This window comes from Ostrea edulis, chromosome 6, assembly GCF_947568905.1.
Source record: "Ostrea edulis chromosome 6, xbOstEdul1.1, whole genome shotgun sequence".
Classification (NCBI taxonomy): domain Eukaryota; kingdom Metazoa; phylum Mollusca; class Bivalvia; order Ostreida; family Ostreidae; genus Ostrea; species Ostrea edulis.
In genome coordinates, this window is record NC_079169.1 from 54712179 (window position 1) to 54737037 (window position 24859).

A 24859-nucleotide genomic window follows, 5' to 3' on the forward strand; every position below is an offset into this window, starting at 1 on the left:
CTGTGTATCGTAGTCATAAACTCATGACCTTTTCTGTTGGTATTTTCTATTTCTTTTCCTTGACAAACCAAAGGACAAAGTTCACGTACAGCCGAACTTTGAAAAGAAGAAAAGATTTTCATCTAGAAAGTGCATCACGGATTATCATGTAACGCTTTATAGTTTTGTACATTTCATGCCGTCACCAAATAAGTCACCATGTCCATTTCCTCAAGTTTCCATAGCAAGATATCCCTCTAAATTTTGTACAGAGCATAATCTGTAAAACCATGCTTATTGATAGAACTGTTGATATTAATACATATCATCAATTCATTTTTAAATCGGAGGATGTGGTCATGTTGAAATATTTTACAATATAGATCTATGATACTTTCGCAAAAATGCAAGTCTTATTCTTCTACATATGAACTCCACTAAAAATCTTTATAGTGAAATAAAGTGTGAAGCAGATTAATAGATGCTTTAAATCATGAGTAGAGGTTTGATGGAAGCGGATATGATCAGATCCATTTTATGCATACAGTAAACCAAGTACTTTGATTCCACACACATACATTGATAATTGATCATGAATAGAGATCTAATAGCTTCCTTTTTATTTATGTAGTCACACGGCATGCCGGATTTTATTTATTCATCAACAAACAAGAGAAGATGGTGGCGGATCTAGCTTCCTTACCTGCCGTGTACCATGAACAAGACCCCAAAGCCAGCTCCCAGAACGTAATCATGTTCCCGAGGGGTTACGAGGGGAAGCAGATATATTTCTATTTAAATAAAACAGGAGAAGATAATATATTGGATCTCTGTGAAGTTGAAATCCTAGGTAAATATCCCTGATGTCGTTGAAATACCCTAATTAGATCCTGTAAACGACATCCAAGTCTTGTAGGAGTAACATACTGTTTATCTGTCCCTTTGATTCAACGTTACTTTTCTATGTTTTTGTAAATTTTGTCTATAACCAGACAACGTTTCATTGTCCACTTTTGCCAGCCATTTGATTGAAATATCGCTGATTCGGCGTAAAACATCTTTAATTCGCTCTCTTAGATCGCTACACAAGGTCGACTCACCGAAGCCGTCACTTCATAGACATTTTCAGATGATATTAGGCTCCCAAAGCATTTCTATGTATTTTACAAGTTGACGCTGTTGTAAGGAAATTTTAGCGGCCGATGCTTTCGAGGAGTAACGATATGATCGAAATAAACATTCATTGCTGAAAATAAAGAAGTCAAGAGTTCGTTCCTGGTCAAAGATCGAGTCTAATCTCTGTTCATCGCTGCACATTAAAAGGAAAGGTGAAGATAACGTAAACGAAAAATGATCAATCTTATTACTCCTATAAAGAATACAACATTAAGAGTTTGGCAAACACGGACCCCTGGATATACCAGAGGTGGGATCAGGTGCCTAGGAGGAGTAATCATCCCCTGTCGACCGGTCACACCCGCCGTGAGCCCTATATCTTGATCAGGTAAACGGAGTTATCTGTAGTCAAAATCAGTGTGTAAAGAATAGCCTAACAATTGGTATGAAACGCGCCAGACAGCACTTGACCCAATGACAGGTTGCATTGGCAAACTACATGTAGATCGTTATAACGATCGTAAAATTTACGAAATTTTGACTTTAAACGAGACTGTTGAAACCCCTGTAGCATCAAATTGTTTGTCAGTAACCTGCCTTGGTTTAAAAAATGATCATACGCAGAACAAGCTCCTACGTGACGAATCATTTGAGACATATAAACACCATATGCAGGTGATAATGGAATATTTCTTGATAAATATGGGAAGTTGACGATGGAGAAGCTGATGTAATCCCGTTTGTCATAAAGTTCAGTTGTTAGTTTGCCATTAACATCAACGCTCAATAAAATATCGAAGTACTAAGCAGATGTGAAAGACTCTTTGGTGTCTTTTATTTCGCGTTCACTAGAATATGAATAAACACAATGTTTAATGTTTCGAAGTGTGAGACCGAAGTGATACATGAATGTATGATATTATTTTTGAAATATATTTTCTTGTGTAATAATAATAAAATGAATAGAAAAAGTCCTATCAAAGCCGGAAATTTCCGCTCATTACAACACAGGACCCTAGAAATTCATGTTTACGAAATTCTAAATTGTGTAGCTATCAAAGAGGGTGGATCTGCGAATCTATCTTTAACTGAAGTAATATTGTGTATCTTTCTTTGATCATCAATCACATTGTTCCCATTTGAGTGTAAAGTTCTATACGAGCAATTCTTGCTTTGTTCATAACTGCAATGATTTGAACTTCAGGTTGTACAGGTTCTGATGAAAACTGCAAATGTCCAGTAACACTCCCTGAAGAATTACCAGTGGGTAAGTCGTTCTTGAAGTATTCGATCCATAACTCTCTCAAGTTGTTATGTTTGTTCTCCGACCTCTCAGGATTTTTCCACTCATTGAGACGTCATCAACTGTATGTTAAATGCCGCAACAGATTTATGTATGCCGCTCAGATCGGTACAGGTGAAGGCTCGTTATCGTGCTAACGCCCACTTCAACACCAGACCTTGGTTTTAAAGATTTTATCCGAAAGGCCGGGACTTTCACTTCTAACTGCCGAGGCGAGTAGTGTTTGGCGAAGGATCAGGCACTACTTAGTTTTGCGTCTTAAGTTTGACGTGAACAAGGTAATACTGGGAGTCAAAACTAAGACATTCCAGTCACAAATCAAACCCTCTAACTACCAAACCACTGCAACCTGTCCTTCAATACTTTATCTCCAATTCCTGGATTTATCATATGCAGAAACATCATTAATTTTGATCTATATATGGTACCCAAGGTCATACAAGTGAATTTGGGTATTTTTACATGTTTACTATGTCTTACAATATCCATGTTTATTATATTCTACAATGTTGTTGTTTACTATATCCGACACTGATGTTTACTATATCCTACAATGTCGATGTTTACTATATTCTACAATGTTGATGTTTACTATATCCTACAATGTTGTTGTTTACTATATCCGACATTGATGTTTACAATATTCTGCAATGTTGATGTTTACTATATCCTACAATGTTGTTATTTACTATATCCTACAATATCAATGTTTACTCTATCCTACAATGTCGATGTTTGATATGTCCTACAATGTCAATGTTTACTATATTCTACAATGTCTATGTTTGATGTTTACTATATCCTACAATGTTGTTGTTTACTATATCCTACAATGTTGATGTTTACTATATCCTACAATGTTGTTGTTTACTATATCCTACAATGTTGTTGTTTACTATATCCTACAATGTTGTTGTTTACTATATCCTACAATGTTGATGTTTACTATATCCTACAATGTTGTTGTTTACTATATCCTACAATGTTGTTGTTTACTATATCCCACAATGTTGTTGTTGACTATATCCTACAATGTTGTTTTTTACTATATGGTACAATGTCTATGTTTGATGTTTACTATATCCTACAATGTCTATGTTTGATGTTTACCATATCCTACAATGTTGTTGTTTACTATATCCTACGATGTCGATGTTTACTATATCCTACAATGTTGTTGTTTACTATATCCTACAATGTTGATGTTTGCTATATCTTACAATGTTGTTGTTTACTATATTCTAACATGTTGTTGTTTACTATATCCTACAATGTTGTTGTTTACTATATCCTACAATGTCTATGTTTACTATATCCTTCAATGTTGTTGTTTACTATATCCTACAATGTCTATGTTTACTATATCCTACAATGTCTATGTTTACTATATCCTACAATGTTGTTGTTTACTATATCCTAAAATGTTGATGTTTACTATATCCTTCAATGTTGATGTTTACTAATTCCTACAATGTTGTTATTTACTATATCCTACAATGTTGTTATTTACTATATCCTACAATGTCAATGTTTACTCTATCCTACAATGTCGACGTTTGATATGTCCTACAATGTCAATGTTTACTATATTCTACAATGTTGTTGTTTACTATATCCTACAATGTTGTTGTTTAATATATCCTACAATGTTGATGTTTACTATATCCTACAATGTTGCTGTTTACTATATCCTACAATGTTGTTGTTTACTATATCCTACAATGTTGTTGTTTACTATATCCTACAATGTTGTTGTTTACTATATCCTACAATGTTGATGTTTACTATATCCTACAATGTTGTTGTTTACTATATTCTACAATGTTGTTGTTTACTATATCCTACAATGTTGTTGTTTACTATATCCTAAAATTTTGATGTTTACTATATCCTTCAATGTTGATGTTTACTAATTCCTACAATTTTGTTATTTACTATATCCTACAATGTTGTTATTTACTATATCCTACAATATCAATGTTTACTCTATCCTACAATGTCGATGTTTGATATCTCCTACAATGTCAATGTTTACTATATTCTACAATGTTGTTGTTTACTATATCCTACAATGTTGTTGTTTAATATATCCTACAATGTTGATGTTTACTATATCCTACAATGTTGTTGTTTACTATATCCTACAATGTTGTTGTTTACTATATCCCACAATGTTGTTTACTATATCCTTCAATGCTGATGTTTACTAATTCCTACAATTTTGTTATTTACTATATCCTACAATGTTGTTATTTACTATATCCTACAATATCAATGTTTACTCTATCCTACAATGTCGATTTTTGATATCTCCTACAATGTCAATGTTTACTATATTCTACAATGTTGTTGTTTACTATATCCTACAATGTTGTTGTTTAATATATCCTACAATGTTGATGTTTACTATATCCTACAATGTTGTTGTTTACTATATCCTACAATGTTGTTGTTTACTATATCCCACAATGTTGTTTACTATATCCTACAATGTCGATGTTTACTCTATCCTGCAATGTCGGTGTTTACTATATCCCACAATGTTCATGTTTACTATATCCTACAATGTCGATGTTTACTCTATCCTACAATGTCTATGTTAACTATATCCCACAATGTTGATGTTTACTCTATCCTACAATGTCTATGTTAACTATATCCCACAATGTTGATGTTTACTATATCCCACAATGTTCATGTTTACTATATCCTACAATGTTGATGTTTACTATATCTTACAATGTTGATGTTTACTATATCCTACATTGTCTATGTTTACTATGAAAGGTGAATATAACGAACAGTCATAAATCTCAAATCACCTATAAGCAATAGAAAATAGGTTGATGGGCAGACACAGACTCCTTGATATACCAGAAGTGGGTTCAGGTGCCATATTCCACAATGTCGATGTTTTGATGTTTACTGGTTGTTTGACGTTTACTTCATCCTATGTTGTTGTTTTAGTGTTTACTATTGTTTATGATTTACTATTTTTATTTATACTTACCTATGGCAGGATGAAATGTTTTTTAAAGGAGATTAATATTGATATTGAGTTAATTTTTTCAGATTTTCTTGAGACTGAGGTTGCCTTTGGGGTGAATAATAATATAACCCTTCAGTGTCACTCTCACTACATACTTCTGCAAAACAGTTCGGGGTTGCTGGATGAATGTAATTTTCAAACGAAATGTAAAAAAGAATCGGACAGTATTCAGGTCAAAAGCGTGTCCTACAGATGCTTGGGTAAGTACAATTGTCTCTTCTCCACAGAATATGAAAAATGCGCCTTTCAGCTGACTCGTAATATTGTCGTGACTCATCATGTTATTGCTGTATTTCATTTGTGATATTGAAGGATTCGAAACAGCACATAGCCACAATTAGGAAATTATACCAGCCAACTTTTCCAATTCCGGTGGAATTTTCCCTATAACCCGCTTTCAAAATCGAACTTTTAAAATACTTTATTTTCCCGATTTTTACGAGATAACGTAGACAACCTCGATTATTCAGTGTCCAATTTAAGATGGCTGTTCAACGATTTATTACGATTTTCATTTTACCAATTTTCCGTATCTTACAATGCAAGGTGAAGATAACGAACAGTGATCAATCTCATAACTCCTAAAACAATACATCTTTCATCGGATAATGAAAGACAACTTCATAACACTGAAATCTGACGTGGTCCTTTTCAAAATGGGGCTGACAATTAACGATTATAGATTTCTTTACTTTTATCCATCGCTCTAAAATTAGATTTAACAGGAGCAATCTAATTATTTCTTATAATCGACGTTTTCGAACTGAGAAAAAAAAATTGTAAGAAAAATATTGTTCTATGAAAGATGGAGATAACGGACAGTAATCAATCTCAAAAGTCTTATAAGGAATACAAAATACAGAGTTGGGCAAACACGGACTCCTGGATATAATAGAGATGGGATCAGGTGCCCAGGAGGAGTAAGCATCCCCTGTCGACCGGTCACACCCGCCGTAAGCCCTATTTTGATCATGTAAACGGAGTTATCCGTAGTCAAAATTAGTATGCCGAGAACGGCCTAACAATTGGTATGAAACTCGTCAGATAGCATTTGCACCAATGATAAGTTGTATTGGCAAACTAGATCGTTATAACGACTATAAAATTTGCGAAATGCTGACTTTAAACGAGAGTGTTGGAACCCCTGCACCATCAACTTGTTTGTCAGTAGCCTGTTTCGATTTAAAAACTGACCACAAGCAGGACAAGCTCTTGCGCATCGAATCAGTTTTGAGATATAAACACCATATGCAGTTGATAATAGAATATTGCTACATAAATATGGGAAGTTGACGATGGAGAAGCTGAAATCATCCCGTTTATCATAGAGTTGAGTCGTTAATTTGCCATTAATATCTACTTTCAATAAAATATCTAAGTATGAAGCAGAAGCGGACAACTCTGTGGTCTCTTTTATTTCGAGTTTACAGGGATATATCGAATCGACATATGAATGAAAATATATAGCATCCATACGTTTGTATGGAGTATACACAAACTTTCGGATGATTGAGACTATTATAGTGAAAATAGACAGCATGCGAAAGAAAAAAGAACAATAACAAAATATGTCGAATAAAAGAGAAAAAATAAAGGGGGAATAAAAAATCAAGAGCACGGTGTACATGCTTTTGTGGACAGTTGTAAGTAATGAAAAAAGTTGAGGCCTTTCTTCGTAATTAGATGGAGATCGAGATTATAGAAATTAACGAGCTGCGAAATGAGAGCCTTTTTCTTCAATGAAATGAATAAAAGGGGTGTTATAGATAGATGGAATTTTGTTAGTTGGATTAATATTTGCACAATTATCAATAATATCAGTGTGTTGATATATTGACGGAGCTATGGTTAGAGGGATAGTTTCGACAATCCAGACATTTGTGTATAACCCCCCCCCCTCCAAGTCTGGACTCTTTGTTAGTAATTATTTTGAACTCAAAGCGAGGCTTATCGAAATCCTGATGAAGACGCTGATTGGTTAGTTCTCATAGGTAATAACTGCGCCCATAGAAACTACTTTGGATCGAACTCTAGAGATTTCAAGCAGAAATTTTCCACTGGAAGATAAAAATATTCAATGTTTAGACATGTTTCTTCTGGAAAAAAATCTGTTTGGAATCTTCTTTTTGTGACTATTATGTGAGTTGAATATGTGTTTACACCTTGGATAATCCTGATTTCAATGACAGTTTTATGCCCCCCTCCCCCCTCCTTCAAAGAAGAGGGGCATATTTCTTTGCACCTGTCGGTCGGTCAGTATGTATGTCGGTCGGTCGGTAGACCACATGTTGTCCGCTCAATATCTTAAGAACCATTTACTTGATGATAATGATATTTCATATGTAAATGGTTTATGCATAGAAAAGGACACCTATTGATTTTTATGTCAATAGATTAAGGATCAAGGGTCAATCTACTCTACACATAGGAAGATAGTGTCCGCCCATTATCTTGCGAACCCTTTCTTTGACAGACATCAAACTTGATACACTGGTACATCCTAAGGAGTACATGAGCCCTATTGATTTTGAGGTCACATGATTAAAGGTCAATGGACAAATTGGACATAGGAAGATGATGTCCACTCAATGTTTTGAAAACCCTTTGCTTGAAAGACATCAAACTTGGTACACTGGTACATCATATGAAGTAGATGACCCCTTTTAATTTTGGGTTCACATGGCCAAAGGTCAAAGTGGACATAGTAATATATTGTCTCCTATATTTTAAGAATCATTTGCTTGATTGACACCACACTTAATATACTCGTACATCTTAAGTAGTCGATGAACTCTATTGATTTTTAGGTCACATGGTCAAAAGCCAAGGGTCAATCCACTCGGGAGATAGAGAGATATTGTCCGCTCAATATCTTGAATTGTTTTGGCAGTACTATCAATTAAATCATTCATGTGTTTAACCCTTTTCATTTCGCAACACCGGGGGATATATGTTTTACAAACATTTCTTGTTTCATTTAATTCTAATAAAGTATCGTTTATTTGAGTTTATACAAGGATCGCATAAATCAATGCATTTTCTTTCAACGTCCTTAATAATTCATTTACTAGATCAGGCTCTTTTAGGGGTTGACTTGACATTATGGACTAACATGCTGTGTTTTACATCTGTAAGTGCATACAAACTGGGAAATATATTTATTTTCTACTTAGCATATAGGTGGTGGGTTTAGACCCTCCACCCCAATATATATGCATGCCTGACATAGTCTCTACCAATGGAATTAAGATATTTTGATTTTAAAAAAGCGGGAAAATCTTTAGTGTGCTGAAAATTGCTCAATACGAAAATGAAAAATCATTAAAAATATATGATGGCAAGTCAGCCATTATCCTGCAATTGATTTAATAATCCCCATGGAACAATGACGTATTTCTATTTAACACGGTTACTAAATATGTCAGCTTTTGCGTAGTACTAAATAAGTTTGTACATGTTTAACCCCCTTCCTTTTTTCGTTGATGTCATGAGACATTGAAATCCATTTACAAGATTAGAATTAAGTTAATCACGACCATTTGATGTCAAATGTTTTCAAAAGCATGTATGATAATGAATATTTAAGTGGCAAGGTTGATTTTCATCATCATGTCCATGGATGCATGCTAAATTTACCCTTCAACTCTTAATTTAGATTCGCCACTGCTTCAGGTAAATTGTGACGTCAAAATGCAAGTCTACCGTTGCGTTACGCATCTATCGTCTTGCCACAGTATTACATTTTGTTATACATTAAGTCTAATGGGGTGTACTGCATTGTGTAGGGAATCCGATTATAAGACCAGGCTTCGAGCCCATAAATTGAGAATAAACTTAAGTCTAAATTTCAAATCCAGCTAACTTTTGAAATAATTTTCATAAACAAATAAGATTTTCAGTATGTGTTTGTAGTTGATGTTCTTGTAAAGCTGCAATTTTGCTAAACATCTGCGCTAAATAAATCTTAAGATATAAGTAATCATGTGTATATTTTGGGCAGATCCATTGAAATGACGAAGACAATCGAGCGAAACTTCTAAATATCTCTTCTCATTTGTCATATTACTTTTGAAATAGGGTTTGGTAATACCAATTGTTAAATCTAATAATCGTTAAAGAAATTCTCGACCTGGTAGAACCACAGTACAAAGAAATTAGGTAAACCAATGATAGAGTGCAACAGCTAAGGTGTTAAATTGTTATTCTGTAACGCTGACTATTTGTGAACACACTTAGGAATTGTAACTTGAGGAAGGCGTGCTTCCATTCCAACGGAGTACAGATCATAACCTAAATATGTAATGACCTCATTTGTTCCACATGTCTTATCCAGTGATGTAGAGATCCCAATATCTAACCACAGGTAGATAAAGGCTTTGATTTGCTGTAGACATTGTACTGGTGACGTAATGACAATAATGAAGTCATCCAAAACACGAGAAATACACGAAATACCGAGGTCGGTTTGTGCTATCCACTGCAATACTGTAGAAAACCGTTCAAATACCAGTTAATTGCAAGACGAACTAAGAACGAACTGTAAATCTGTTTCTACATAACATTGATGCCAAATGCTTAATCTGTGTCGTCCTGAAAGAAAGGGACACAATGCTCACAATGAAGAGAGAGCTGTTTCTATTGGCTTAAACTTGCCTCTGACAACTTCACAACCAAATACGGACCTCACGATAGCCGTCCAGGAAGAGCAGTAACTTGGGAAAATTTACAGGCGCATTCTTGGATCCGCCATTGCGCTGTCTTGATATAAACAATATACATGAATACATCCAAGCTTACAATCCTAAGAATTGCACAATCAATATCTAAAAATTATTTCTTATTCCGAAATATTGTATTTATTATTCATTTGGTGGTTACCGATGGTATTCAACTTGGAATATTCCTTTGTGATATACTATTCGTCCTTTTTTTTTTTTTTTTTTTTTTTTTTTTTTTAACTATTGATCGAAGTTTTTCATCATACTTATGCAACAAGCAAACATAGCAGCCAATCAGAAAACGTCAGATAAACACGCCCATTCACTGTGTAGTATTTCGTAAACACAATAATGAAAATCAAGAGAAGCATGGACGAATTACATGATACGTGTATGTGCTTCAACATTAGGATATCAATCTCTTTATAAAAATTGATAATTTAAAATAAGATACAAGTGCCCATTGACCTCTTCTTTGATGATTTTTTTTTTTATTTCAGAGGTTTGTAGAAACGATGCGTACAATGAGTCGACCACGGTCCTCGTCGATCTAAACAGTTCAAATGCCTACTACCTGAAAGAAGAGAATATCACTCTCCAGTGTAAATATCGTCACAAGCTGATTATTGGTCAGCTGACGAGAACCTGTCTGGGCAACCTGACATGGACTGGAGACAAACCTGTGTGTCAAAGTAATGCCTTTCTTATTCGTTGAACCTGCCTGATATATAAGTTTATACATCTACACTTTTGTTAATAGTTAGCTTTTTAAGACATCTTCGGTTTACAATGTATGTCAATATGAAACGTGCAGTATTTTCTTTTATTCAAGTATCTCTCAAAAACTAGAGTTTTAATTCAAGCCTAACATGGTCAAGAAACGCAAAAGTAAGTAGTTTGAAAATTGAGTTTGAGGTTTCATGTCTGGATGATATTGCTGTTGATTGATAAAATAGAGGTACAGAAATGTTTAGCTCCTTGAAAGTTTCGATGACTAATCAAGATAGTCTTAAAAAGGGATATCAATGTTCTTTCAAAATGACGTAAAATTCTGACTACAAAATTCATTTCACAAGATTGGGTTCATTTTTTATAACCTGTTCTTTATTTGGACCTACTGCTGAAAATCCAGATCAACCACTTGTCATACGCCTTTCTTTTGTAAGTTATTTGGTCACATCCACTATGCAGATAACCACTTATCATACGCCTTTCTTTTGTAAGTTATTTGGTCACATCCACTATACAGATAACTACTTGTCATACGCCTTTCTTTCGTAAGTTATTTGGTCACATCCACTATACAGATAACTACTTGTCATACGCCTTTCTTTTGTAAGTTATTTGGTCACATCCACTATGCAGATAACCACTTATCATACGCCTTTCTTTTGTAAGTTATTTGGTCACATCCACTATGCAGATAACCACTTATCATACGCCTTTCTTTTGTAAGTTATTTGGTCACATCCACTATACAGATAACTACTTGTCATACGCCTTTCTTTCGTAAGTTATTTGGTCACATCCACTATACAGATAACTACTTGTCATACGCCTTTCTTTCGTAAGTTATTTGGTCACATCCACTATACAGATAACTGCTTGTCATACGCCTTTCTTTCGTAAGTTATTTGGTCATTTCCACCGTGCAGAAAACATTTTACTGTATATTTTTGTTCATAGCTACTTAAACATTTTAAACGTTTTAGATGCTACTGGGCCAATATTTGGTACAGATATGTCTAGCATTTATGAGATAAGGGCAGAGGCGTTGATAATTGCATAAGTAAACGCACAATTCCTTGATGAATTGTTTTGGATTTTTATTTGAGAGCTACTTGATCAGAATTGCAGGTATAAGCTAAGAATAATAAACAATAAATTTACAGATAATATATAAAATCAACAAATATAACATGAAAATTATGAATAAAACATAAAAATCAAATGAAATTCATATGGAAATATGCTGTCTGACGTGTTTCATACCAATACGCCGGTTTCGAGATACGACCGAGTTATTTCCCTATGGAGAACTCCCGTATATAGTAAGTAGCGAAACAATTTGTTTTCATACTGGAGTGGGACAAATATTCATCACTGCGTGAGAGAATGTACTCAGTAAGTTTCTAATACGCTGTTTCATCACCCGAATTTGACTGATACACAAACTAAATAAGTGATAATTATTTAGGGAGTAATTAAATACATGGAAATCTTATTATATCACATTCTTTCGTTGGTCGGGTACCATATCTAGGATATTGCAAATATGACATTATATTTATGTTTCCACTTTAGTAAAACATTTCTTTCGATATTATGTTGTATTTCCCACATTTACTTATTTAAAGAGAAGCTACTTTTAATACATTTTATCGTCTTCCTCACAGACTGTAGACCCACTCTGTCCCACTTAGGCATTTAAAATCCCACTAAATGCACCTCCTACACAGACGAGCTCGTATTTCGAAACTGGCGTATTGTTAGGCCTGGTTTTTGCATATTGAATTACTTCGCTTACCTTAAAAAGATATAGGACTCACTACAGGTGTGATAGATCAACAGGGTATGCTTACTCCAGTTTAGCACTTGATCACACCTCTGGTCTGTCCTGAATCCTTTTTTTTTCCTACACTCAATTTTGTATAGTTTGTTTTAGATTAATTACTGTTCATTACCTTCAATCTTTGAGCTTCTTCTCTTTCCAAAATCTTTCTTTAAGAATCTTTGTCCAAATATGCTAGGGATGGTCGCAGAGACGAGGCGGGTTTGCAGTACCCGGAGACACCAGATACATATATGTAGATAAATGTATTTTATTTTTCATTCTTTTAGCAATAACGTAATACTAGTAATTGCGATAAAATGAATTCTGAAAAAGAAATAATTATAATGAATTAAATTATCCTTTTGATTCAGTATTGAGTACTTGTTAAGCAGTGTATATTATTAACTTTTAAAAACATTATTTTTGAAAATTGTCAAAGGTCCATGATAAGTAGGAATAATTTCCCCATTTGTAATGATTTGGGAATAAGATTAGGACACACAAGTGCATAACACATTACACTTTTGGGCTAAACATTCCTAAATCCCTATGAAGGCGTACATTCTCAAAGTCCTATGAAGGCTTACATGATACTGTACATTTCTATGAAGGTTACATTGTTTTAGTTATATGAAGGCCGACATTAATAAAATCCTATGGTTTACATGGTTACAGTTCAATGAAGGTTTACATGGTTACAGTCCAATGAAGGTTTACACGGTTACAGTCCAATGAAGGTTTACATGGTTACAGTCCTATGAAGGTTTACATGGTTACAATTATATGAAGGTTTACATGGTTACAGTCCTATGAAGGTTTACATAGTTACAATTATATGAAGGTTTACATGGTTACGGTCCTATGAAGGTTTACATGGTTACAATTATATGAAGGTTTACATGGTTACGGTCCTATGAAGGTTTACATGGTTACAGTCATTTGAAGGTTTACATGGTTACAGTCCAATGAAGGTTTACATTGTTACAGTCCTATGGAGGTTGACATGGTTACAGTCCAATGAAGGTTTATATGGTTACAGTCCTATGAAGGTTTACATGGTTACGGTCCTATGAAGGTTTACATAGTTACAATTTTATAGAGGTTTACATGGTTACAGTCCTATGAAGGTTTACATGGTTACAGTCCAATGAAGGTTTACATGGTTACAATTATATGAAGGTTTACATTGTTACAGTCCTATGAAGGTTTACATGGCTACAGTCCAATGAAGGTTTACATTGTTACAGTCCTATGAAGGTTTACATGGTTACGGTCCTATGAAGGTTTACATAGTTACAATTTTATAAAGGTTTACATGGTTACAGTCCTATGAAGGTTTACATGGTTACAGTCCAATGAAGGTTTACATGGTTACAATTATATGAAGGTTTACATTGTTACAGTCCTATGAAGGTTTACATGGCTACAGTCCAATGAAGGTTTACATGGATACAATTATATAAAGGTTTACATGGTTACAGTCAACTTAAGGTTTATATAGTTACAATTATATGAAGGCCTACATTATTAAAACCCTATGTAGGGTTACAATATTAAAGTAGTCCTACAAATAACTAGAGATCCAGATCTATTTAAGTCTATACGACTACACTTCTAAAACGTCTTACACAATTACCATCCTGTGAAGGCCTACATGACTACATAATTTTGTCTACATGGTGTAGACAGTATTTACCTACCTTGGGATCGTAATTTTACACTGCTTATTCAAAAGTCATGAAAACGGTAACTTGTCTATCGTAGGATGCCAGTGTCCCTGCGAGCGACTTAAAACTCAGAATTTCATCACAGACCCCCAGGTGCTTGAGGAAAGAATAGAAGAGATTAAAGCAAAATTGGAGGTGGAGAAAGCCAAGCTATCGTCCACTATCCGGCAGAAGACATCGGCTTCAGACGAGCGGAAGTCTGTACAGGGAATAGGAATGGCTCTTGGAGTAGGGGTTATAACTTTCATATTCTCGATCATTATATGCAGTGATCTCCCTTTACTATACCGGCACATTAGATACGGAGCTTTGTAACAACCTTTTTTAGAGTTGTTTAAAAGTGCTTTGAAATTTGGGAGCTGTGTAACGTACTTTGCAAAACAGTGTGCAAAGTGAAACGAAAATTAGATGTAGCATATAACACTTCGGAAAATCATTTAAAAGGGCCCAGCTCCTGGTCGGATACCCACGGTTGATTACGCTTTGTTCCTCTATCGGGACCAGCTGATAATTAAAATACATTTTCAACCACACAAAGTGCGTTTATGAGAAACATTGGACAAAGACTTTTGCTTCTGGAAATGTTGGACTGTAAATTAGTAACGAGCGATTGCCAACAAGACAGAAGTTTATGTTTAGGCATAATGCATATTTCAAATGCAATAAAACCGTCAACAATTGTATCATTACGTTTACTAGTATATGTATTTCACGTGTGACGTTATTGTAATTAAAAGGCTGAATCTTCAAAAATCTAGAGCAATTGATACCGTCCATATTTAATGCTGCTTCAAGATAAGTTAATACCGTACACCTTAATTTTTTATGTGTATTTATTATCAACCCTGTGTTGTAGCTGTTATTTTTGTGACTGTGTTTTAAAAATCCGGTATTTTCATGTATATTTATTATTTGGAATATTTGATATTCGTAATTTTAGTGCAACGTAAAGCGCTTTAGAGTACTACTCTTTAGAAAAGGCGATAAATATATGTATTTCATCATTTTAAAATATCACGGTCCTTCGGATGAGACCGCAAAAACAGAGGTCCAGTGTCACAACAGGTACTCTATGACACGATAAAGATCTCGCCCTGCTCAAAGGCTGTAAGCGCCGAGCATAGGCATAAATTGTGTAGCCCTTCACCGGCAATGGTGTCGTCTCCATATGAGTAAAATATTCTCGAGCGGGACGTTAAACAAAATACAATAAATCAATCAAGCTGCACTGAATTTGGGCCCACTTGTTTACACATATTTTTCCGGGTTAAAATCGAATACATGCGCTGCTCATGTTGAAGCAGTATGTCGAAACCCTTACTGGCTTAGTCATGCTTTCATCTTCCCATTATGCTTATAGAGACAGATACATGTTTGTTAAATTTTTAAAGTCAATTTTTAACTGTCTCTGCAAAACTGTATATCATATTGTTCATCTCCTGCATCATTTTGATCTAGAATTGATATGGTTTGAAATGTATGTTACAAATTGATTGGTAGCCTAAATGAAATGGTAGAAAATACTAAAAAGACGTATTAGACTATTTCATTGGCAATACTCATGGGTGGTGCAAATCATATGAATATTTTAGATAAGAGTTTCTAGCATTATTGTATCAAATGGTAAGAAATATATCCTTTTGGTTGTTTATATTGTTACGAATTTGACATTCCCCACTATGTTGATGAACACATGCCAGTGATTTTACGTGGATTACATGTCAATAAAATAATAAGTGTATGAATGATTGTGTGAATAATATATATTGATGTTTATTTTTATTTATTAAATTATTCTTATTGATAAAAGACAAGATATTAATAAGAAAATGTATATTGTACGCCTCATTCCGAATTTCCTCCACGCGACAAGGGGTTCACCATGTAGATAACACCGTTAGTCGTTCTATAAGTACATTTATATACATATGGATATGCTTACCTCTGGTAATATGGATAAATAATAATACCAGTCACTGATAATTTGTATAGAATGTTACACTTGCACTTCACTTTGCATACCAAGCGGTCGAAGTTATAAAGTACATTCGGAACACCTCGGATGAGTATAACAGATATACAGCACCCGAAGTTTTCCGGCTATTTGAAGTTATGGCGCCAAATTGTCATACATTGCATGTCATAGAGGGTCTAACTGGTATACATACAAGCCCTGCAGGCTCTGTCGACAGACGTCTGCAGTCTCAAACGCTGAACTGTTTAGCTATGACTTCACTAGGCCTAACAGAGCATGGTGGAGGAATTTAGATGGGTAATTATCATTAACCTAATCTAATACGGAATTTATTATTTTTTGTTACATTTCACGAGTTTTACTCAGACACAGGTAGTGATCTGAGCTGACTGTTGTTAGATTACTATTTACTTAGTCACAAGAAGTTGTAACGTATTTCCTTATACGCAAGAAGGCTATCAAAGTCCGTGCCTTGTCAATTCAAGGGTTCGAGGTGTAATTAGAATAGCAACTTTCATTGATAAAATAAAATTGGGAATGTTATTAGAAATTGGGCCTGCAGATGCAAGGTGAAGATAACGAACAGTGATCAATCTCATAACTCCTACAAGCAATACAAAATAGATAGTTGGGCAAACACGGACCCCTGGACACACCAGAGGTGGGATCAGGTGCCTAGGAGGAGTAAGCATCCCCTGTTGACCGGTCACACCCGCCGTGAGCCCCATATCCTGATCAGGTAAACGGAGTTATCCGCAGTCAAATCAGTGTGCCAAGAACGGCTTAACAATCGGTATGAAACACGTCAGACAGCATTTGACCCAATGCGGGGTTGTATTGACGAACTATATCGTTAAAACGACCATAGAATTTGCGAAATGCTGACTTCAATCGAGACTGTTGAAATCCCTGTACCATCAACTTGTTTGTCAGTAGTTTACCTCGATTTAAAAACTGACTATACCCAGAACAAGCTCTTGCATATCGAATCAGTTGAGATATATAAACACCATATGCAGGTGATAATGGAATATTGCTACATAAATGTGGGAAGTTGACGATGGAGAAGCTGAAATCATCCCGTTTGTCATACAGTTGAGTTGTCAGTTTGCCGTTAATGTCTACTGTCAATAAAATATCTAAATATGAAGCAGAAGTGGACGAGTCTGTGGTGTCCTTTATTTCGAGCTCATGGGGATATATGAAATCGACATATGAATGAAAGCTATAATTGTTAATAGACAAAACGTCATCGATTTATCTAAATATCGAATTGAAGGTCACAGCGAGAGATTTTTTCTTCTCAGATAGAAGTTTTTGAATAAATTCTGCTTCATATGAATATAAAAACAGGTCAGCTAACAAAGGAGCACAATTTGTGCCCATGGAAATTCCAACAGACTGTTGGAAGACCTGATCACCAAAGACCACGAAGATATTGTCAATGAGGAACTCGAGCATATTTTTTATTTCAACTTCAGAGTACTTGTGCGTGGAATCAGAGTGGTGTTTAACAAAGTAAGTTTTTGAATGACTGATCACTAGATATGAATATTTCCGTTTTCCGTTTTTGTTGAAGAAGCAACTGTATATGGTGTCAAAAAGTCTAGTCTTTAATTTATCGTGAGGAATGGTCGTGTATAGTGTTGAAAAGTCATAGGTTTTAATGCTATTGATTTGGGAAAAATTCTGTGATTTCAAGTTTACTAAAAGTTCTTTAGAATATTTTAGAATCCACATTTGATTAACACCACTTCTGGCATATGTAGTCACACAGTAAGTTTGAAGTTTCTCCTTCACAGCTGTTAACATTTTCGTGAGGAGCAAAGATAGGGGCTTGGTAGAGCACTTACTGGATCCAGCAATGTATCTTTGTTTGTAAGGGTTTTTATGTAGTTTAGTAATCCAGTATAGGTACGGTAACTCATATTCATTCGACCCATTGACTGGAATATTAAATGTGTCTAAAACTAAAGCATGGTTTTGAAGAATTTCGTCTTTTGAAAGGGCAGTTGGAGTATAAGTATGATTACCAAAAGTGGAATTAATGCCAAGTTCGTTTAAAATACAGTTGTAATAATGAGCCTTACAAACAAAGACAATGTTGTTACTAGCTTTGTCAGCTGGAACCAAAACATATTCCTCATGTAACCTATCTAATTCTTTTATCACTTCTGGTTTACTAAACACAGAAGGATAGATGGTACGTACTTTTGTTTTCATGTGTCTAATACGGGATTTTAATATCCCTCTTATGCTTTTAACCCATTCTGACAATGTATCAAGTTCTTCTTTTTTATATTTAGCCCATCGTCTGGCATAATCTTCGACAGAACTCATAATAGAGATGAAGTTCTGTCGCCAATTAAAAGACCGAGGTTCTCTGTATTTAGGACCTTTAAGAATAAGTGATTTGAGGTCCTCATTTTCAACTATATCAACATCACCAGTAATGACATGTCAAGCTGGACTGTAGTTGAAAGAAGATGAAGAACAAGAAGATGTTGGTGGATTACGTATAAGATGGTCTATATCTAAGCACTGCAAAGTTTGTATATAATTAAAAAGTTTGGATGCAATAGTAGAAGTATAGCTGTAGGAAATACAGGGTGTAGACTTGAACTTGAAATAAGTTGGAATACACGACTGAACCCTTTTATGACGAAGAATGTTGCTTATGTTGACGGCATCTATTCCTTTGTTTGTAAATTTGAGCTTAAGGAACTGACGGCATGATTTGGAAGGAATATCATCCATGGTCCGTGCTGGTTTATAGAGCCTGTGGTAGGCAACATCCATAATCATAGAGTTCAGTCTATATTCAGGTGTTGAAAAATCCAAGTATAGACTAGCCATAGCTTCTTCAAATAACGTATGTAAAACCCTCAATGGAATAGAGTAAAGTTTTGTACGAATATGATGTGGACCCAATTGTCTGTTGACGTGAGGCAAAAGTGAATCAAACGTGACATCATTTATGCTTGGTCTTTTATATGAACGGTGTCCGTGACTGCGTTTTCGTCTTTGGGTATTGGGAAAGAGTCCCATCACATTAACGTTATTTCCTTGTGGACTAGTCAAATTTCCCACATCATATACATTATCATTGCATCCATATGGAAATGCAGTGCCTAGGGTCCTGATCCAGTGATCTTCTCGTTGTCTACGAAAAGGGGTGCTTAATGTAGGATTGTTTGTGTGATGGTAATTTTTTTTTTCTAAAATCCTTACGCTCATGGACAAGATGGAGTGGTCCGGTGCATTAAAATGCTTGTAAAGAAGTTGGTTACCACCATTATTAATTTGAAATATGTGCCCCGATATTCTTTTATTAAGAGAACCCTTGGTTTCTCCCACATAAATTAAGCCACATAGGTTACACCCAATGGCGTAGACAACGTTAGAAGATTTACAAGTCAGATTATCAAACGTTTTGGTACAGAAACTACGTCCAGTTAGATTACTATTAAATGAATTTTTAGTGATCAGTATATCACAAGTTTTGCAATTTTTTGCAGAACATTTTGAGGTTGAACACATGAGGTCTGAAAAGGAATTATCAAATATATCTCTTAAAGGAACATAGCAGTCTTTAATTTGGGTATAAGAATTTTGGTTTCTGTACCAAAGCTGACAATCTGACGATTGTACATACGACAAATCTTTGATATCTCGAAGGATAATCCGAGGGACACCAACCGATCTGTAGGAGCCTGTGTCCCTTATAGACTCCACAGAGTGACACCTTTTTATACTGGGCGACGTGTCAGCCAGTATTGTTTCGTTATTGTGTATATTCATGAAGGAACATATATCGAACGACAAGTATCGTCGGGGACAGACTGTCCACCAGCAGAGATACAAACTCGATGGTTAAATGCAAGGTGAAGATAACGAACAGTGATCAATCTCATAACTTCTACAAGCAATACAAAATAGATAGTTGGGCAAACACGGACCCCTGGACACACCAGAGGTGGGATCAGGTGCCTAGGAGGAGCAAGCATCCCCTGTTGACCGGTCACACCCGCCGTGAGCCCCATATCCTGATCAGGTAAACGGAGTTATCCGCAGTCAAATCAGTGTACCAAGAGGGGCTTAACAATCGGTATGAAACACGTCAGACAGCATTTGACCCAATGCGAGGTTGTATTGACGAACTAGATCGTTATAACGACCATAGAATTTGCGAAATGCTGACTTCAATCGAGACTGTTGAAATCCCTGTACCATCAACTTGTTTGTCAGTAGCTTACCTACAAATATGGCCTAACCCTACCCAGGTTAATAATTACTATGAAATCAAGGAAAGTCAATCAACATACAAAGTTCAGGGGTTCACCAAATGATTTATAGTATCAAAACAATTTGACAATGGGTATCACCACCCTCAGCCAACGACTGGCTGACCTCGGACTAACGCTTGTACTGCAGCCTTATTCAGGACACACAGTACAAGTGACAGCCCTTTAACCGCTGCACACACTGTAGAGCCTTATTCAGGCAGACACTGTGAACAACAGCCTGGTCGTCAATCAAGTCCAGCACACAGGACAGACGAATTATGTGGCTAGCCTTTATCTGGTCGACCTCGACAGTGGCAGTCCTCTTACTACTAAGGTCAGCCTATTAAAAGGACAGTCTCAATGCTTCCACTCTAACACCGTTACAACGTACGAAATCAAACACTGGCTTTCTCAGTAAATCACTTTATTACTTGCAACTTACTGTTAATCTTGTCCACCACGTCTTCTCGCTCTGGGCTCAACATTCAGATTTAGGAGCCCCACTATGTTACGCTGCTAAACACAACAAGAGGCCCATGGGCCACATCGCTCACCTGAGTCACCTTGGCCCATATCTGAAGACTTTCCATATACATGTATATTTGCATGTAAAACCTTAGTCCCTATTATGGCCCCAACTACACCTGGAGGCCACGATTTTTGCAAACTTGAATCTACACTACGTTAGAGAACTTTCATGTAAATGTCAAATTCTTTGGCCAAATGGTTCTTGAGAAGAAGATTTTTAAAGATTTTTCCTATATATTTGTATGTAAAACTTTGACCCCCCCCCTTGTGGCCCCATCCTAACGCCGGGGGTCATGATTTGAACAAACTTGAATCTGCACTAAGTCAGAAAGCTTTCATGTAAAAATCAGCTTTTCTGGCTCAGTGGTTCTTGAGAAGAAGATTTTTAAAGATTTTTTCCTATATATTTGTATGTAAAACTTTGATCCCCTATTGTGGCCCCATCCAACCCCCGGGGCTCATGATTTGAACAAACGTGAATCTGCATTATGTCGGGAAGCTTTCATGTAAATCTCAGCTTTTCTGGCTTAGTGGTTCTTGAGAAGAAGATTTTTTAAGTTTTTCTCTATATATTTGTATGTAAAACTTTGACCCCCCTTGTGGCCCCATCCTACCCCCGGGGGCCATGATTTGAACAAATTTGAATCTGCACTATGTCAGAAAGCTTTCATGTAAAAATCAGCTTTTCTGGCTCAGTGGTTCTTGAGAAGAAGATTTTTAAAGATTTTTTCCTATATATTTGTATGTAAAATTTGATCCCCCTTGTGGCCCCATCCTACCCCCGGGGGCCATGATTTGAACAAACTTGAATCTGCACTTTGTCAGAAAGTTTTCATGTAAAAATCAGCTTTTCTGGCTTAGTGGTTCTTGAGAAGAAGATTTTTTAAGTTTTTCTCTATATATTTGTATGTAAAACTTTGACCCCCCCTTGTGGCCCCATCCTAACACCGGGGGCCATGATTTGAACAAATTTGAATCTGCACTATGTCAGAAAGTTTTCATGTAAAAATCAGCTTTTCTGGCTCAGTGGTTCTTGAGAAGATTTTTCCTATATATTTGTATGTAAAACTTTGATCCCCTATTGTGGCCCCATTCAACCCCCAGGGCCCATGATTTGAATAAACTTGAATCTGCATTATGTCAGGAAGCTTTCATATAAATCTCAGCTTTTCTGGCTTAGTGGTTCTTGAAAAGAAGATTTTTAAAGTTTTTCCCTATATATTTGTATGTAAAACTTTGACCCCTTGTGGCCCCATCCTACCCCCGGGGACCATGATTCGAAAAAACTTAGATTTCAGGTAAATTTCAGCTCTTCTGGCCCAGTGGTTCTTGAGAAGATTTTTAAATGACCCCACCATATTTTTGCATTTTTGTGATTATCTCCCCTTTGAAGGTCAAAGGTCAAGGTCATCTGGAAACTTAAAAAATAAGCACTTTTCATACAGTTAAAAGCATTGAAAGTACAGAAAAAGTGTTGTATGCACAAGTAGTCACAAACCAACTTATTCCAACGCATTGCATTACGACTCTGAACTTTGACCTTTCTTCAATTTACAGCGACTTGCGTAAAAACCATTGTTATCACTACAGTATGGAAACCGTAAATGGTACGAACACGAAATGTTCACTAAACTTATTGCCTGATCAATTGTAAAAGATGACTTCCGGTTTTTGATGGTTTCTCGATCCGTAACGGGAATTAATGCCCTAGAAAGTTTTCGATTTCGCGTAGAAATTTACAACTCCTAAAGTATTTGTCGTAGGAAGACAGGACCAACTGAAGTGACATCCCTGACCTTTGACCTTGAAAATTAGGTCAAGGTCAAAGGTCAAGGTCATCTAGAAACTTTGAAAATAAGCAATTTTCATACCGTCTAAAGCATATAAAGTACAGATAAGGTATACTATGCACAAGTAGTCAAGAACCAACTTAAGTCAACGCATATCATTACCATTCTGAACTTTGACCTTTGTTCGATTTACAGCGACTTGCGTAAAAACCATTGTTATCACTACAGTATGGAAACCGTAAATGGTACGAACACGAAATGTTCACTAAACTTATTGCCTGACCAATTGTAAAAGATGACTTCCGTTTTTAATGGTTTCTCGATCCGTAACGGGAATTAATGCCCTTGAAAGTTTTCGATTTCGCGTAGAAATTTACAACTCCTAAAGTATTTGTCGTAGGAAGACAGGACCAACTGAAGTGACATCCCTGACCATTGACCTTGAAAATTAGGTCAAGGTTAAATGTCAAGGTCATCTACAAACTTTGAAAATAAGCAATTTTTATACCATCTAAAGCATATAAAGTACACATTTTTTTGTATTCAGAGACATTGTTTGAATGTCTGAAAAGGTGGAAAGACCTCTAATTGTTCGCGAACAATTAGGATTACTAGTTATTAGGTCTTTCCACCTTTCTGTGGAAAGACCTTTTGATATTGTTCTGTTTTTTATTATTATTATTATTTGTCTTCTTTTCTTTCCGCCGCGAGAAGCTTTTGACGTCTTAAGACTTATCGAAAATCAATGTAGACCATCCTTTTCGACATCTCGAAACATGCTCAGATTTGACCCTGCGTAACTGAACTTTGACCTTTAACGAACTTGGAGGACTTTACGCGAAAAACCCTTGTTATCGGTTCTTCTCGAAAACCGTGAATGATAGGAGCATCCGACCTTTTCCAGAACATAGAGGTGACTTGGTCCAATTGACATGGGAATTCAACCCAAGGATTCGAGGACCCTTTCAGGAAGTTAGTACCCCTCGTGTTTTACGGTTTCTGCGTAAGAAATTGTCGACTCCTAAAATATTCGTCGTAGAGACACCGAACCCACTGGAACGGGTTGGGTGACCTTGACCTTGAAAATAGGTCAAGGTCATCCAGAAAGGCCAGAAAATGGCACTTTTTATACGCTCTTTCACGCTTCAGATAGCATCGAAATATCACATGGGTCAGCATGGAATTCTAGACTGGTCTCGGTATCGTGAATGTCAACTCTGAACTTTGACCACTCTGCGAATGGCGGCGACTTAAGGTCGAAAACCCCGTTATCGCTACTAATGCTAGACCGCAAGTCGTGGAGACCCGAGACCTTGACCGACGAATTCCAGATGAAACACTCTCGCACAGAGAAGTTGACCGAGGGAAACCGAGAACCCCGAAGCACGGTTCTCGCCCCCGAAAGTCTCCGACGTCGTCGTTCGAGCCCACAACTTCTTCACGGATGTAGATAGAGACGCGGGACCACTTAAACGAAGCCCCGTGACCTCTCTGACCTTCAAAATCAGGTCAAGGTCAAAGGTCAAGGTCACACTTTCTCCCCATGGGTTTTTGAAGTTTGACCTTGAACGTGGGTCAAGGTCAAAGGTCAAGGTCACGCATCCAGGGGCCAGTCTCCACGAGTAAGGCCAACCCACCCATCACGCCTGTCGTCCCCAAGGAAGAAATCCCCCACCCTTCAAGTGATCTGTCTGTGATCAGCTGTTTCAATACACTATTTTGACCGGTCTCATGCCATGCAACAATTACAGGATTCTAGCTAATCTGACCGACACCTACACATCTGACCTACACCCATTTCTTCCATTTCTTGACTGTCTTGTCAATCAAACAT

General features: G+C 36.2%; 1 protein-coding gene across 1 annotated transcript; it reads left to right on the forward strand.

The window, feature by feature from the left end:
* The first annotated feature begins 615 nt into the window (after nucleotides 1-615).
* On the forward strand, nucleotides 616-16264 carry LOC130046855 (uncharacterized). Its single transcript, XM_056140064.1, has 5 exons — nucleotides 616-829; nucleotides 2300-2362; nucleotides 5471-5647; nucleotides 10666-10857; nucleotides 14484-16264. The coding sequence occupies exons 1-5, from the start codon at nucleotides 658-660 to the stop codon at nucleotides 14759-14761; spliced, it is 882 nt and encodes a 293-aa protein (XP_055996039.1). The 5' UTR covers nucleotides 616-657; the 3' UTR covers nucleotides 14762-16264.
* The last annotated feature ends 8595 nt before the right edge of the window (nucleotides 16265-24859 follow it).

Bases quoted from the DNA above. Each gene is read 5' to 3' on its own strand.
- LOC130046855 (XM_056140064.1), top strand. From the start codon at position 658: ATGGTGGCGGATCTAGCTTCCTTACCTGCCGTGTACCATGAACAAGAC. The intron at 5,648-10,665 runs GTAAGTACAATT...TTTTTATTTCAG, and splicing joins CGTGTCCTACAGATGCTTGG to AGGTTTGTAGAAACGATGCG. The intron at 10,858-14,483 runs GTAATGCCTTTC...TGTCTATCGTAG, and splicing joins AGACAAACCTGTGTGTCAAA to GATGCCAGTGTCCCTGCGAG.